This window comes from Physella acuta, unplaced genomic scaffold (genome assembly GCF_028476545.2).
Source record: "Physella acuta isolate Inbredline_101_S28 unplaced genomic scaffold, ASM2847654v3 ptg000127l, whole genome shotgun sequence".
Classification (NCBI taxonomy): Eukaryota; Metazoa; Mollusca; class Gastropoda; family Physidae; genus Physella; species Physella acuta.
Genome location: NW_026731646.1, coordinates 20721 through 37859, shown reverse-complemented (window position 1 = coordinate 37859; position 17139 = coordinate 20721). Strand labels below are relative to the sequence as shown.

The window sequence follows — 17139 nt, the reverse complement described above, 5'->3', positions numbered from 1 at the left end:
TTAATAATGATACTTTCTTAACCCTCTACTGGACATCATGATTGGTACCTTGTCCCCGTCAATTGTTTCCTTCATAGTAAATGGCTTCAGTTTTAATTATTGGAGTTGGTAGCAACATTGACACAGTTGAAGGTATTCAGAACAAGATCGCCAGGAGAAATCTCATTTATTAGTATACAATTTACTACTAACAATAGGCCACTGATTAATGTTATTAAGCCTGGTAGGTATTTATGTTTATTAATTTGCAAAGAAACAAAAAAAAGGGTTTCTCAAAGTTTTATTTTTCAGAAATAAAGAAAATGATACAAATCAATAAAAAAAAAACAGTTTCAAAAGAATTTGTATAAAAGTAATTTATATTTAATAAAATATAGTGTTGCATAAATAAAAATAAAATACTTGACACAAACAATGTGAGGAATATTTTTATTAGAGAAGAAAAAAATATATGATGTGGTTTGAAAAAATTAATGAATTCTTGTTTCATTTTTAAATTTTATAATATAATATTTTAAGAAATTCTATATAAGGAATTGTGTGTATATATATAAATTTATATATTTAATAAGACAATTGGGTATTCACCAACAGCAAAATTATTCAAATAAGTTTGGAAGTATTTCCCAATATCAATTATCCAGCTTTTTCTTGGCTTGAATTGCTTTGAATGTTTTTCTGCAAATGAAATAAAGGCAAAATATTTTGATACTTTCTTTTTTTGGACTAGCAAGAGCCCCCCCCCCCCCAAAGAAAGTCTACAGCCCCCCCCCCAATTTCAAGTGCCCCCCCCCCCCCCCCCGGAGAAAAAAGTCTGGATATTAATGAAGTAGACTATCAATATTTAACCCCTCTTTAGGCTTAAACATCAATCTCTGTGAGGTAAAATATAAAATATGATTCAATAAAACTGTTTCAGTAGATTAATTACATTAGATAACCACAATATGTTTCAATTATCATTCAAATATAATGATGAACAAATATAATACCCTCTATGTTGTACAACTCACTGATTTATTAGAATTTAAGTAGACAATAATTAATACAATATTTTGGAAACAATTTTGCCTTTGGGTAACCATCTTTCATCACAGGATGAAGAGAAAGCCTCCGTTTCTTCCTCCTGAATTCTGCTGTCATTAAGAGACCTTTTCAACTGCAGCTTTCATTACCTTCTTGTCATAGGCTGACGTTATTCCTTTATATTTGCTGACCATTCTGAAATGAGAACAAAATTAAATGTTAGAAAGTCTAATTACTATTGCATAAATTATAATAAATAATATAGGTACAGCAAAAATAATACCAAACTATATGGTATGGAATTGCCCCACACCATGAGAAAATATACTTTCCTGTTCTAAATTAACTGCTCAATCTAGCATCATTAATCGTTACCATTAACAAAAACGATTAAGCTTTCATAAAATTGATGAACAATTGACAACAATTAAAAATAAGAGAAAATAAACTATTTTTAAAAAGTGTAGGGGTTGTACTTACGTAAGAAGGTTTGAAGATATATATATATATATATATATATATATATATATATATATATATATATATATATATATATATATATATATATATATATATATATATATATATATATATATATATATATATATATATATATATATATATATATATATATATATATATATATATATATATATATGATTACTTTTCCCTATTGCTCTACTCTCCTTAATCTAATTTAAAAATAGTATGTAAATCATCAAAAAACATTAATTTGGATTGTGTCTATAACTTAACGAAAATGCTACTACTATGATGGATGGCACTAATTAGAGGTTGGTTTTCATGCTAATCTATGTGTAAATTGCTTTTTATATCTATGAGTGTTTGGCCATCCAGATTTCATAAGTATAACTGATTAGGGGTCGGCGTGGTCGAGTCGGTAAAGCTCATGGTTGCTAAACCGAAAAGTCTCGAGTTCGAACATTCGGGCAGATGGTGCTCGTTAGCTGGGGGCAGCCACTCTTCTAGGAGAGACAACTCCAAAATTAAACAACTGCCGCCTTGTAGTTTGTTCTTGGTTGAACAAAGGCTATGGAAGCAAATCCAAAAAGAAAAGCATGCTGAAATTGGAGTCAATGGCTTCAATGGCGCATAACCAGTTGACACGTATCGCTTAATTGTGTTGGAGGCGTGGTCGAGTCGGCAAACCTCATGGTTGATAAATCGAACAAAGTCTCGAGTTCAAACACACTGGCAGATAAATCTCGATCCCCTCCATCACTAATAATTAAGAACGAAGAAGAAGAGACTGATGTTCAATTACAAGGGATATTAATCATTTTTCATGGCCGATATACACTGTTCCTAGTTTCATCCTCAGGTAACTAGGCATATTCAATTTTTTAAAGTATTTATTATTGCAAGAGTTTGCATTATATGTAATAATAAATCCGTAAAGGCATTATATCAGTAACATTATGGCAAATCAAAACATTGAAGAAGCCCCATCAACCAACAGTTGCGGAGTTCAATGATTACGATGGGCAACAATAAATACGCCCGCATCAAGGTACAGTCCTTATGCTATTCGGCAACTAATGTGTCCCAAAACCAAGGATTGAAATCTTGACCCATTATTCTGATTAATTAGTGGTTAAACATCTTAATGCATCTGAAGACGTGAGTTTTTAATCCAGTGTACTCAATACGGAACAACACTGGATGCCGCTTTAAAAACCCAATCCCATGTTACACAAGGCGTCGATAGAAAAAGAAAAGACTGAGTCAGAACACGCAAGCGCTTAGATAACTGCCAAAGACCTAATCTGTAGACCTCACAAATCTAGAAGATATATTTGTGATTTTGTTTTTAGACTTTCAGACGAAATAGGGCGCATAAAAGAGAAAATAATGTTTGATCTAGAGACTTCAAACATTTCTGAAGGACCAAATTTAAACTTGTAGGCCGTTGGTGTCGATGCCAAATTTTAGCGTCATGCACGAAGACAAGCTATTGTTATATTATATATATGCCCATATTGTGACATTTACAAATGTGTCTTACATAGGACAGAATACATAGCTACTCGTCCCAGATCTGTGTTTAATAAAAATGTGTACCTCGTCGCGAGTTAGGATCTGTCTGTAGTCTGTTACTACTCTATATCTAAAAACAATAAAAGTATAGCGTTCATTTTACTTCTTCAATTTCTTGGTTAAAAGTATTTGTTGCATCTTGTTCAGTTTTGTAATAAACAAAGAAAATTGTGACTAAATTTCCGGGTGCGGGTATGTTGACACTAGTTAAAGTATATATATCTATTTATATTTATAGAAATGAAAGTATGTTTGTCTGTTTGTCCTATATGAATTACTACATATTTTATCGGATCGCCATAAAACTGTAAAGTAGAATAATGAGCGCCCACCGGTGCCCTGGCAGTTGGCGACAGCGAGGGTTCTTGTTCTACCGGGAGTGCCTACTTTCTTTTTAAAGAACACTCTACAATAGGGACACGGTGGCACACGACATTTGATAATTAAACCAAATTAGGAGAACCCCTGCAGTAGTGTAACCAGTGGCTCACTGAAGCGCCAAGGGACGTGTCTCTGACACGTAGGCGGTCGCAGATGTGTGTTCTACCTCACTATTACAGAGGTTGATTAACGTACACTCAAGAAGCATTGGTGCGTCTAGGCGGCAGTGTGTTTAGCATTACCAAACATTTCATTCGTTTGTCTTTCTTCTTCTTCTTTTTCGTTCTTAATTGTGAATATGGTGGAGGATTCAGACAACAAGTCCAACTTCGTGAACAAACCGGACTGTGGTCTCCTGTTTGGCAGGTGCCCCATATAATTTTTCCCTGAGTGGGGTGGGCAGGGGCCAGTGTCTGACTCGTGCCTGGCTATACAAAGTACATTCCTGAAGTACGTGCTCCGAATTTTCCGGGGCCTTGCCCTAAGGGCACATTTCGCCACACCCAACCTTCAGTTTTCTGTGCATGTGTTGATTTAGTCTGTTGTGGCCTCTTGTTGTTTTCGTGTAAGATTATAATAGCCGTCATCTTTATTGTATTGAGGGTGTGTGTCAGACCACATTTGCGTTTGTTTGTTTTTTATTATTCTTTTTATTTCTTTTGGGTGTAGCGAAATTTCCGGTTGTGGTTTCTTTCCCCCAATTTTTGCCAGCTGGTCTGCCTTTCAAATTTGAGAAGCTATCGCTAATAACCCTTTGGAGTTTCTGCGAAAAAATATTTTTCGATTTGGTGGCGCCCTGGCAGGGTTCTAATTAACTTTCCCGTGAGTACTATGGTACCTTCGTCCGTTTTAATAATTGCGAAACGCTATGAATATGATGGGCTACTATAATCGCTCACTATACCGAGTGAGGCCCACCTAAGCCCACCTACCTACATACTTAACGCCCTGCCTAACCTACCTACCTATCTACTAAAAAGTCATCTTTATTTCACATAGAAAATAGTGTTTGATCGGCTGGACATACGGACAAGATTCAAAACTATGTTTTTCCGACTAAGGGAGGTGTAAAACGTCGATATTTGCAAAAAACTCGATTTTTTTTTCACGAGTGCAATACTTCAAGAAAGGGAGCAGATGGTATTGTAACAACGTAGCTGTTCCTAAAAATAATTTATACAGGAAATGTTTAATCTCATTACTTAATTAATTAGTTAACTATTATCGCTAAAGAAAATGTGTGTGGTATGTGACATGACCTATATTAAATATTTTATTGTTTTGAGTTTTTATTTAAATCAATACAACAAATCCGCCGGTTGGTTCATTCTGCTATGTAATGAGGCAAAATTATTTTGCAACAATAAAATATATGTTTGTGTGCATCAAATATCACGGTAAATCTGCATAAGTTTTGGGTGGTGGTAAAATGCATAAATGTCACGTGACAGACGTTTTTCGCGCACTTCTCGTAGGGTACTGCTTCGCCATTTCGCGCCTCGCAATTTCCCAAGACCCTTTTTAACTAAATAGGTAACAAAAGTTGAGGTTTCTTTGTAAATTACCTTAAATTAATTTTAATTATTATTGTTATAAACCATAATGCCTTTTAGAGGCGTAGCTAGGGGGGGGGACCGCACCGGGTGACACCATTTAGGGGGGTGACACCAAGGCAAAAAATAGCAGAGAAAAATGATAATTCCACTTAATCAAGTGATTAATTCAAGTGTAAAATGGTATTTTAAGAGGTGCAAATCGAAAGTTTGAGGGGGGGGGGGGCGGATGCAAATCGAAAGTTTGAGGGGAGGGGGTGCAAATGGAAAATTGAAAGTTTGTCCCCGGGAAGAGTCGCTACGCCTCTGGGGGATGACACCATTAAGTGCTGCACCGGGTGACACCCGACCTCGCTACGCCACTGATGCTTTTAAGGTTTACAAATATGTTACAAAAAAAAACAGAACCTACAACAATAAACACCCAAAATTTTACTATTCTCGACAGTTAAATCAAAATATTTCTTGTGACGTTTTTCTGTGACTTTATTTCTGTGACTTTTTTCCGATAAAATTTATCCTTTGTGACTTTTTTATATGCCTTTTTTTCCTAGCATAAATTGTGACTTTTTTCTGTTTTTTTTCCCTGTGACTATTTTCCCGTTCACCAGATCTAGATCAGTGGTACTTGACCTGGGTTCGATCTAACCCTGCTGGGGCGACGATCTTGCAAAATCGTTATTATTTCTCTGGCAGAAATCTCTCCAGGAGAATTATTCCTATGTTCAATCAAACCCTGTAGGGTCGCCGCCCTTGCGAAAAAAATTTCTTCGCAGAAACCTTTCCGGGGCTATTCTTAACAACGTCCCAAAGTTTCATGGCAATATGATGAAAGATGTAGATGTAGTAATGCATAAAGCAGAGGCGTAGCAAGGCTGGGGGGGGGGGTGGCTGACTGCACCGGGTGACCATTTAGGGGGGTGACACTAAGGCAAAAAAAAAGCAAAATATATACAGAAATATTCCACTTAATTAATTAGAGTGTTAAATATTCTTTTAAGAGCAAATTCGACACATTCCGACAAGGGTGGAGGGGGGGGGGGGGGTGGGGGGTGACACCATGACGTAAACCAGATATTGATATAGAAAATTTGCTACATCAAGGTGTATTTATAAACGACTATAGATAAAAATCGTTAGTACAGTTAAAAGCGATCCATAAGGGGGGGGAGGGGGAGTGGGGGGATGCTACATTAACTTAACGTTGCAAAATATGCCTGATGTATGGGGGGGGGGGGAGACGTAAATAAATAAAATACATAAAAACAAATATATATGAATACCTATACACATGCGTATGTACATACTTTATATATATATATATATATATATATATATATATATATATATATATATATATATATATATATATATATATATATATATATATATATATATATATATATATATATATATATATATATACATACTTTGATTCTATACTATCGAGCCCGTCCCAACGGGGTTAGAATAAAGACAAAAAATAGCCCGGGGCAAATAGCAACCTACCGGGGCGCCTAATTCAATTTAGTGAGCCACTTTAACGCCTCATCTTATTCATAGTATATTGCGCTATTTAAAACGAACGTAGACGCCATAGCACACACGGAAAAACCTGGGACGCCAAATCGCACCCTGCCGAACGGAATTGAAATTTTTTTCCCGCGGTAACTTTCCAGGCAGTATCTCATCAACTCCCGAAAGCACTTGATTGAACGGTGTACTGCATCCGACATTCAAATATACAGCAGATACCGAAAAGTCGCACCCCTTACGAAAAAAAAATTGTCCAGAAACATCCCCTGAAGTGATCCCATCAATACTTAAAAGTTTATTTATTTTATGTTAAATTTCAGTTTCCAGTTAAACCGTCGTTTTCCAGTAAAATTAACTTTAAACGTTTCAATTTCAGTTAATTTTCAGGTTGCGTTTAAATGTCCGTTTGAGTCAAATTTCCGTCTTTCGGATAAAGTTCAGCTTTCAGTTAATATTCGTAACCAGTTAAAATGTCCGTAACCAGTTAAAATGTCCGTAACCGGATAAATTTATGTTTCCGTTTTTAATTTAGATTCAGGTTACATATCGTAACGGTACTCAAGTTATCGTGTTTGCAGACACACAGAATTGCAGTCCAGTTTTTCCGACGAAATGTTAATAATTCTGGATTTAGAATTTTTGCCCGATTAATATAAGTACCCTACACTTTCTATATACTCTGTATACGAGAAAGTAAAAACGTTTTAATTGCATTAAAACTAAAAAATAAATTATACACGACTATAATAACTATAAAGAAAAAAGGTATTTCCCTTCCTAAATATAAGTAAAGGTATTCAATAGATACTAAAGTGACTTGTGTTTTTCATTATAGTTTATATTGTATAATTTATTTTCTTCCTTTTAGTGCATTATTACTTAAAAGCTTGTTGTTAAAACGTTTTTATTAATTTCTCTTTACATTCGTTAGGAAACAATTATTTCTCTATAACTTTTTACAAACTTATATTTAACTTGCTTCCTCTGTCGTCAGAGTGTAGAAACGCTGTGTATCTGTCGTCAGAGATCGAAATACTTGAGCGAAATTCGGGTACTTATTACTGATACGTTTCAAAGTTGGCAAGTGGGTCAAGACATGAAAACAAGACGCGAAGACATGAAAGTGCAGATTAAATTAAATTACCTTTTTTCGAATGGGGAAAAAATAGTTAAAATAGTTTATTTTAAGGAAATTCAATCAAATTATATTGTTTGTAAAAACTTTCAAATTGTGTTGCAAAAGCATGTTTCTTTATCCAACTGAAATATATTTAGATAACCACATCTTGCCCAGTGGTTATTGCTTGAATACGGTGGTTGCCCTGATGCATTGCCACCACAAATATTATCTGCAGGTACATCTTTTTCCCAAACACCGTTGATCATGCCTTTTAATTCAAAGTATGTATTTTCTGTTTTGGAACAATCCATTTCAACGGATACAATCCAAAGATCGGAATCAAAACTGAAAAAAAACCACGATTTCTACAGCAAATAAGGTTGTTTTAACGAAACAGCACAAAATGAAAAACTAAAACAAATAAGATAAAAAATATAAATAATTTACATAGACTAACACACCTCAAAGCTTGCGACCTATAAACCTCTCTCTCTCTATATATATATATTATTTATCTTATTTATTTATTTATTTATTTATTTATTTATTTATTTAATTTATTTATTTATTTATTTATTTATTTATTTATTTATTAATTTATTTATTTATTTAATTTATTTATTTATTTATTTATTTATTTATTTATTTATTTATTTATTTATTTATTTATTTATTTATTTATTTATTTATTTATTTATTTATTTATTTATTTATTTATTTATTTATTTTTTTTTTTTTTTTTTTTTTTTTTTTTTTTTTTTTTTTTTATTTAATTAATTATTTAATTATTTATTTATTTATTTATTTATACTTTAAGCTATTTTTAAATTGATTTAATTTAATTCAATTTATTGAATAAAATACTTTTTTTTTTTATTTATTTGATAAGTATTAAATTGATAATCTATAGTGTTTCATAAAGTTCTATACTTAAAAAAATCTTTCATAATCTATCATAATATAAATTATTGTGCATTATAATAATTGTACATTCTACATTTACATTACGATAATGTTGTAATATATATAAAATATCTTACGTATGGTAGTTTTCTATGTTGGTGACATTTGTTCCAAGATATAAGGGCGTTCCATAAGCTCTTTGTTGTTTGAATTCACCTTGATTTAACTCAGAACCATACCAGTCCAGAAAATTATCTCCAATGGCCCAATTGTTATACTATATTCACACATATATATATATATATATATATATATATATATATATATATATATATATATATATATATATATATATATATATATATATATATATATATATATATATATATATATATATATATATATATATATATATATATATATATATATATATATATATATATATATATATATATATATATATATATATATATATATATATATATATATATATATATATATATATATATATATATATATATATATATATATATATATATATATATATATACATATACTTTTCAACAAAAGTTACCTTATTAAAATTAGTAGAGTTAAATAAAGGAACGTGACGTATTGGAATACTGCAAGCACTATACTTTGCATCAGTCTCACATCCTGGAAAGCATGTGTAGATTGAATAACGACGTTTAAAATTCCTGAAATACTAAATTGTTATTTATTGTTTAATTATAAAAGCTTTTTTTCTTGGCTAAAATCAAATAATGCTTTTTTATAGGTATACTTGCCTGTCCTCTTTTTGTGATCTATTCCGCCACGAACAAATAAATCCTGACCTGATGGAAGTTTTGCTAAGAAGATAATAACTGTTTCCTTGAAGTCTTCTTTAACGGGAATCAACTGCACTGGTTCTGGAGGAAACACAACTCTTGCACCATTCTTGCTTTCTGCAAATAATTAAATTAAATTTCAATCAAGATTTCCGAAAACATTTTTATCATTTTTATTGATAAATTCGTAATTTCATCGGCAATTATATATTACTTGTTTTTATACATTAATAAACATGTCAGTACGGAAATATTATGGTGAACTTTGCCGATCTTGCTAAATTGTCTTCACATTATTTTCAAAGCCTATCACTTATAGAACTGCAACACTATTTTAAGAAAATTGAACTGTTCAGAGTTAATAGGCCTATATTTTTTGTGACCAGCTCATATAAGATATGGAACTACAGATTGAAATATTAATACGCTATATATTTAGCCGATTGGCAATGGGAAATTTGGTATTCTTAACTGACACAGTAGCAAAGAAGCAAGTAAAAAAAATATTAAAGAAGCCACAATTATAGTAGTGATTGTTTTAACAAAAGTGAGTACATTCTTATATTTAGACTACATCCTAGAGCTAGTTAGTAAATTAAAATTTAGAAGTAGCGTTAGACTGGCGTAAGGTTAGCATAGACATTGTGGTACTAGTAATACGGTAGAATGGACATATTCTTACAAAAATCTGTGATACATCCACATCGTTGATCTGTCTTACGAAAGCATAAATTCAGTGTGATTATTTAAGAAAGGGGGAGGGGGGCTTCGCTTAAAAAACGTTTTTAATACTCGTTAGAAAGTAATTTCTGTACAGCTTTATTAAAATAAATAGGCATATGCATTTCCACTAAATAATTGGTGGAAAAATCTTGGTGACAATCGGCGGCAATCTTGAAAAATTATCCCGTTCGTCTGTTTTCCACCATTCATAAAATATTATATTACTAGATAAAACGGCCCGTTGAGGGAGATACAACGGGTGCTAGGTTGATAGTGTTGTCTTTTTTTCTTTAAATCGAAATAAAAATTTCTCACCAGAATTGGCATTTTAACCGGAATTAAGCTTGATCTGCGTGTAGTTACTACATACAGATACTAAACATAGTCGATGTAAATTCCTAAACCTTACACCTAATCTTAAACACGAATTAAGTCGCATTTAGGGGGGGGGGGTGGAGGGGCTCCGCACTCTAAAGCACGTCTACCGTCCCATTCAAAGAAATATAATTTTTATAGAAAACATATATTCACCAGTGTCCGCCCCTTTCCAAAAAATTTTATAAGCCTGTTTCCTACTTTCGACCGATAAATTTTACTCTCGAAGACAGTGTTTCAGGCTTTTTTTTCTGGGGGTGGGGCACTTGAATTTATGCAGGGGCGAATAAATAAAAGTATATATTTTCAATATAAATTATATTACGCCTTTTTTGGGGTGGATGGGTGGGGGGGATGGGGGTGGGGTTGGGAGTGCGAGGGGTAAAGGGGCTTTCCCCCTAGCAGGAGAAACTCTACATGCAAAACACGTATAACATTAGACACATAATTTAGGCCGTAATGTCAGTATTTTTATTATGGAGTATCGATGACGTCATTTCTTTGAGGCGGGAAGGGGGTGGGGGGGGGGGGTGGGGGTTCGGCATAGAACGGGGGTGGAGCTTCGCCACTACCAGATGAGATGCATGAAAGAAACTCTTCACGCAAAACACTAAATATTAGACACATTAATTAGGCCGTAATATCAGTGTTTTTATTATGGAGTATCGATGACGTCATTTCTTTTGAGGGGGGGGGGGCGGCATAAATGTTCTTAGGTGGAGGGAGGGGCTTTGTCCCTTACCCAAAGAATTGCATGAAAAAACTCTGCACTTTTAAGATTAGACAAAAATTGGCTTTTTAGAATCAATGACGTCATATTACTGTGTGCACTCTCCGGCTGTAGACTATTTTCTACTATATGTTCCATGTGACGTCACATTACTATATATGTTTTTACTTTGCTTGTGTTTTCTCTATAGCGTTCTTGACAGATACATAGATGGATACGCAGATAGATAGATAGACAGCGAAATTATTATTATCATTTAGTCTTACTCAAATCAAAAATAGTGTCATTATTTTTAGTTTTAAATCATTCTATTTATAAGTTAATTTCAACTGTGTTATCTTATACCTAATTCAGTCAATTCAGGCAACATCATATTAGCTCAATTCATATAATTTGTACTATTTTAAAAAGGTTAATTTATTATCTTTGTATCTACTCATTTACTAGTTTAATTGTTAAATAAAATTCTTTAAGAAAAAAAAATTAGTGACTATTCGTATAAAACAATGGAACATTAAAATGCGGTAACGATACCGCTAATTTTTTACCTAGATTGTGAGACTTTTTGCATAGTCTGCTCAAACGGATAAACTTAAAATAACTATGCTAGCTAGAAAGTTTAATAAATAATGAAGATAATCACACTAAAAACAGATATAGTCTCAATGTTTCACTATTTTAAGTACACTATTTTTGTAAATTCACCTTTTAAACAATATGAGATAGTAAAAACAAGCAAAAAGTTGAAAAAAAAATATTGTACTACGGTAACGGTCATTAACCGCTGCTATCATTTTTTAAACAGTTAACATAGCAATGCGAACGACTACATTGGAATTAGATTTTCTTGTTCACGAAAGGTTAAGAGCCTGTGAACGTCATATTTTATTTACTTGTCCATCTAGCTACTATACCTATACCTATGCCTATGCCTATGCCTATGCCTATGCCTATGCCTATGCCTATGCCTATGCCTATGCCTATGCCTATGCCTATGCCTATGCCTACGCCTACGCCTACGCCTACAACAACGCCTACGCCTACGCCTACACCTACACCTACACCTACACCTACACCTACACCTACACCTACACCAGGGGTCTCCAAACTTTTCAGCCCCAGGGCCGCATTAACTATAAAAAAATCAGTCCGGGGGCCAGAGTTTTTTTCCAGGCATCTCTTCAGGGTTGTAGAGCCCCTCAGCCCCCGAAAATGTCTGCCCCCCCCCCAAATATAAATTATATATAAATATATACAAATTTCAAGTGTCGTCGTCAACCCCCACCCCCGGAGAAAAAAGTCTGAAAGAAACACTGTCGGGGGCCAACAACACACTCCAGGTCCGATTTGTTCTCAAATCGTTCTTCGCGTATTTCATTTTTGAAAATGTTTGTTAAACCAGGTATGATATGTTGTTGCAAAATTTGATACTTTGATGCAAGTTTTAGAAAAGCCTTCTTGGTCAAAAACGTTTTTAAAAAAACCCACCCGTCCTTCTTTGAACTAGTCTCTAAAGAGGTCATTTGCTTGCAATTCAATGACCTCCAGCTGCAGTTCATCTGGGCAACTGGCTACATTTTCTTCAAATGGGTTTTGAAACCGTCTCAGTTCTGCCTTTGAATCCAAATCCGAAAATCCCCACTGAAACTGCAGCTGGAGGTCTTTGATCATGAGCGGGGGGGGGGGGGCAGCTGTTGCTTACGCCTTGAAGACCTATATGAAGTTATAATCAGCAAATGTTTTTTTTCAACTCATTGAATATATCATCTCCGGTAACAGTGCTATACATGTTATGTAGGGAAGCCAGCTTTTGTGTTATGTTCATGTCTTCATCCACACTTCTAATAAACACAAGCAGTTGAGAGGTGGAACATCTGTCCAGCGACTCATCTATTACAATTGAAAAATTGCGAAACTTGAGTCAACATGTTTTCACCAATGTCTGCAACACGGTGGGCAACGGTAGTTGTACCAAAAGCTACATTTTGTAATTGTTTTGAAATTTCTGGGCAAAGTTCCTCAGCCACCTCTAACAAACATTTTTGTCCTTGGACAAAAAGATCTCCGCGGGCCGGATGAGAGGACCTAGCGGGCCGCATTCGGCCCGCGGGCCGTAGTTTGGAGACCCCTGACCTACACCTACACCTATAGGCCTACCTATTCCTATTCCTATTCCTATTCCAAAATATATATGACCGGATATAGCAACGTCACTAGTACATACTTGTAGTAAAAGCTACGAAGGGTTCAAATCCGTCATGAGGGCTAATATTTGCCATGCCATTGTTGTCAACATCAATTGTTTTGGCACAATCACTTATTAAATCACAGTACTGTCCAGCTGGCAAACCTTGAAAAAAATTTTTTAAACATTATCCTTAAAATTAACAAAACCTACAGATAATATAAACTTTCTCGAATATTTAAACTACCCGGGATGGTAACTTAGGACTTTTTGATTTCTTAAACTTTTAAAAATAAAAAAAATCTCGTAGAAAGAAGTATTGCACACTAAATGTACAATAAAACAAATTGTGCTTTAAAATTAATGTTTTATTTTTTGAGAAATTGCTTCCAGTAAACCGATATTGCTAAAAATTAAACAATAGAAATCGTACTGAAGATTCTAGAAAAACCAGAAGTAAAATGCTTTACTTCCGTCTAAAGAAACTCGCTGAAAAGTTCTTACAGAAATAATTTGTCGAGATTTATGAAAATCTCATAAGAGAAAGTAAAATGCTTTAAAAAAAATACCTGTATTTAGATGTTTGTTAAAGTTAATTTTTCCCATTGCGAAAAAACCGACATTATCTCTACTAAACCACATAACATCGCCTTGAACATTCCAGTTTGTTATTCCTGTATTGAGTACATCGTTTCTATACCGTACCATATTAGCGATTACCTTCCACCTGTAATAAAATGTTAGTAAAATGTTAACCGAAGATCTGAAGAAATAGCCAACTATGATTTAATATGTAAAGCTAAAGCAAATATTAAATGGCCATACCGCGAAAGGATTTTTTGAAGTATTTAAACACACCTATGCTCACAAACCCAGCCATTTCCGCAAGTACCGTCTGCGTTAATTATTACATCCTTAATTACATCTCCGTCATGTGGGGGAGGTTGCGAACGATCCGTAAAATAGTAGCTACTCATCACTCTTGCGAAGCCATAATTAAACGCTAGAGTAAATGCAACAGCTCTTTTGTATTCGACAGGGTTCTAAAACAAAGTTAAAAGGTTTCTAAAAGCAAAGTCGAAAGCAATACGTACAATTTCTAAAAAAAAAAGAATCAATATTTGGAGGAAAAATAATGGTATATTTTCTATTTATCTATTTTGATTTACAACATTAGGGCTACACTCACTCGTATATTACTTAATAGTTTAAAATACGTAAACAGGTAAAAATAATCACTGTTAGTATTGCGGAAAGTAGAGGCTTATTTCCTCTGAACATTGAAAAAGCTATACTTACAATGTTTATTTCTCGACAAGATATTTATATAAGCATTACTTTAAAAAACAAATCTTACATCAAAATGTAGCTGGCCACCTCTTTGATTGTCATGATTATCAACGAAAACAAAAGCGTGTTCTGTAGGGGCCATACCCCAGTCTAAATGCACTACACCCCTGAGATTATCAAAATTATTGATAGCGTATTTCACTTGTTCGCCATAGTTAAACTCTGCAAAAAAATAAAGCGTACCACAGTTGGACAGTTGTTTTTTTAAAACTTAATTATGTTTAACAAAACAAATAAAAGCCGTCAATACCTGTAACATATCCCAGATGATAATATTCAGACGCATGGACTGCTCCCCCTGCTATTACCTCTTGGTAAATGAACGGCCTTCCGCCATTTACGGAATGCAACTATGTATTTTGTGAATATTGTATCTATGTTAAATTCAATTATACTATTATTATTTGCTAACTATATTTTAATTTTTTATTTATTTATTCATATATATTTTTTTAATTCGACACCGTAACTAAACAAATCAGTATAAAAAATACTCATTTTACCTTAGACCAAATAACGTCCAAATCTCCAGGCCACATATGTTTTGCAGCGTCTACTCTAAAACCAGCTAAGCCAATGTCAATCAAACTGTTCAAGTAATCTGCAATTTTCTGTCGCACCCAGTCTTTTTCTTGCCATAAGTCTGTCAATCCTCCCATGTTACAGTTTCTAACATCGTTAACATCGTCATAACTACAAACGATTTGATGTTATTCAATTAGAAATATCAATTTTTTATATTTAATTTGGTTGGTATTACAAGCAACTGTAATATTTTAAAAATGTAAATTAAAAATTTAATTATTGCTTCGAACGCCTATTTTATATTTAGCAAAAATAAATGCATCCAACAAATAAAAATAATTATTTGTCTATTATTACTTGTGAATGTTATTATCAGAGTTTGGACATCTTCCAACCATGTTAAAATCTAATATACTATAAGGTACACCAGAGAACTCTCGTTTATCTGCGTCAAAATGACTGCCTGCAGATCCAGTCCCGCTAAAGCCAACACCAGCCATATGGTTTATGACAACATCTGCATAGATTCTAACAAAGAAAAAAATATTGTAAATAACATTTTTTTATGTACTTAGCTTCATCCACTTTTATAATAATTATAAGCTATAAGTAGTATTTTCAAAAATCTTTTTTTTTTTGTTTTTTTTTTCCTCAGCTTTTGACTAAACTATTTAATTTAATTAGTTTTAAAAAAAAATATGTACTTGTTTTGCATTTAACTCTTTCAGTGTTTGAACCCATTCCCCACCCTCAGCCCCATATTACTTTTGTGTGAACAAAAAAATCTTACTGCACTCCTACTCTTTTACATCTTCTAACCATATCCCTTAGCTCTGCTTCAGTACCACTTCTACTAGTCAATTTATAGCTTACAGGAGCGTAACGCTCTGACCAAGGTCTATTAGGTCGTTCGACTAAATGTTCATTAGGTGGTGAAATCTGAAACAAGTAATTTAAACAATTAAGGAATTACCTTTTGAATGATTTCATTTTAATATTAGATAGTACTTTGTCGTGCTGCTAAATAAATGAATAGTCTTTTTTAAATGATGTATACTCTGTATCGATATTTTTACATTGATTTATTGAATAAATTAAGTGGCATTCTGTGAGAAAGAATACCAGTTCTTGTAGTAGGCTACTTAACCTGAATATTGAATTATACTACCTGTACACCACAGAATCCTTTAGGCCCAAGAAAACGTTCACACTCGATTGCAATATCGGTCCATTTCCAGTTAAATAAATGAGCAATTACTTGTTTACCGTCACAATGTGGGTCATGATACGGCAGTTGGCCTAATACCACTGTACAGGAAAGGCGAAACAAAAATTATTCAATGTTTATTTTTGGAAATAATTTAACAAAACTATATTGCAAAAAAACTTACAAGAAAGAAACGCAGCTAAAATTGTAAAAGTTAACATCTTGATTCAGTCTCCAAAACAAATGTTTTCTAAATTTCTTATCATAATTTTTTTTTTTTAAATTATGACCTAATTTTTAGATAAAAACGATACATTTTTTAAAAGTTAAAAGACAGCTGTTTACTTCTAGACTAATTTCCGTACATAAAGTCAAATTTAAATTTTATTTTTAAAAAATTGTTCAAATTTTTTTCAGTCGATCCAACACTTTTCTGAACTACGCTGTTGTGCCGTATAATTTAGCTTAGAAAACATAAAAGCAAATAATATAGGGTTGTGAATATATCTGTATATTATAGAATCTAGGATTATTTGATTGCTTGTCCTATTCGATACAACATACTAATTTTTTTAGGTCTTAAAATTTCAGCAAGTATCGCCTTCCACCCACCAGCTCCTACTATATGCTATTTTAC

At 33.1% G+C, this 17139-nt stretch overlaps 1 protein-coding gene across 1 annotated transcript; it reads right to left on the bottom strand.

Annotated features, from left to right (window-relative positions):
- Nucleotides 1-7445: 7445 nt before the first annotated feature.
- On the bottom strand, nucleotides 7446-16773 carry LOC131934993 (alpha-amylase). Its single transcript, XM_059291268.1, has 14 exons — nucleotides 16687-16773; nucleotides 16464-16603; nucleotides 16086-16234; nucleotides 15653-15823; nucleotides 15274-15463; nucleotides 15021-15120; nucleotides 14778-14932; nucleotides 14279-14463; nucleotides 13990-14147; nucleotides 13460-13585; nucleotides 9366-9524; nucleotides 9152-9234; nucleotides 8715-8854; nucleotides 7446-8019 (listed from the first exon to the last, which is right to left on the bottom strand). Exons 1-14 carry the CDS (start codon nucleotides 16721-16723, stop codon nucleotides 7779-7781), a joined length of 2034 nt encoding a protein of 677 aa, XP_059147251.1. The 5' UTR covers nucleotides 16724-16773; the 3' UTR covers nucleotides 7446-7778.
- Between the last annotated feature and the right edge of the window lie 366 nt (nucleotides 16774-17139).

Coding starts and splice junctions, on each gene's coding strand:
- LOC131934993 (XM_059291268.1), bottom strand. CDS start 16,723: ATGTTAACTTTTACAATTTTAGCTGCGTTTCTTTCTT. Junction 15,121..15,273: donor TGGACGTTATTTGGTCTAAG/GTAAAATGAGTA, acceptor CAAAATACATAG/TTGCATTCCGTAAATGGCGG. Junction 13,586..13,989: donor TAACAAACATCTAAATACAG/GTATTTTTTTTA, acceptor ATTTTTTTCAAG/GTTTGCCAGCTGGACAGTAC.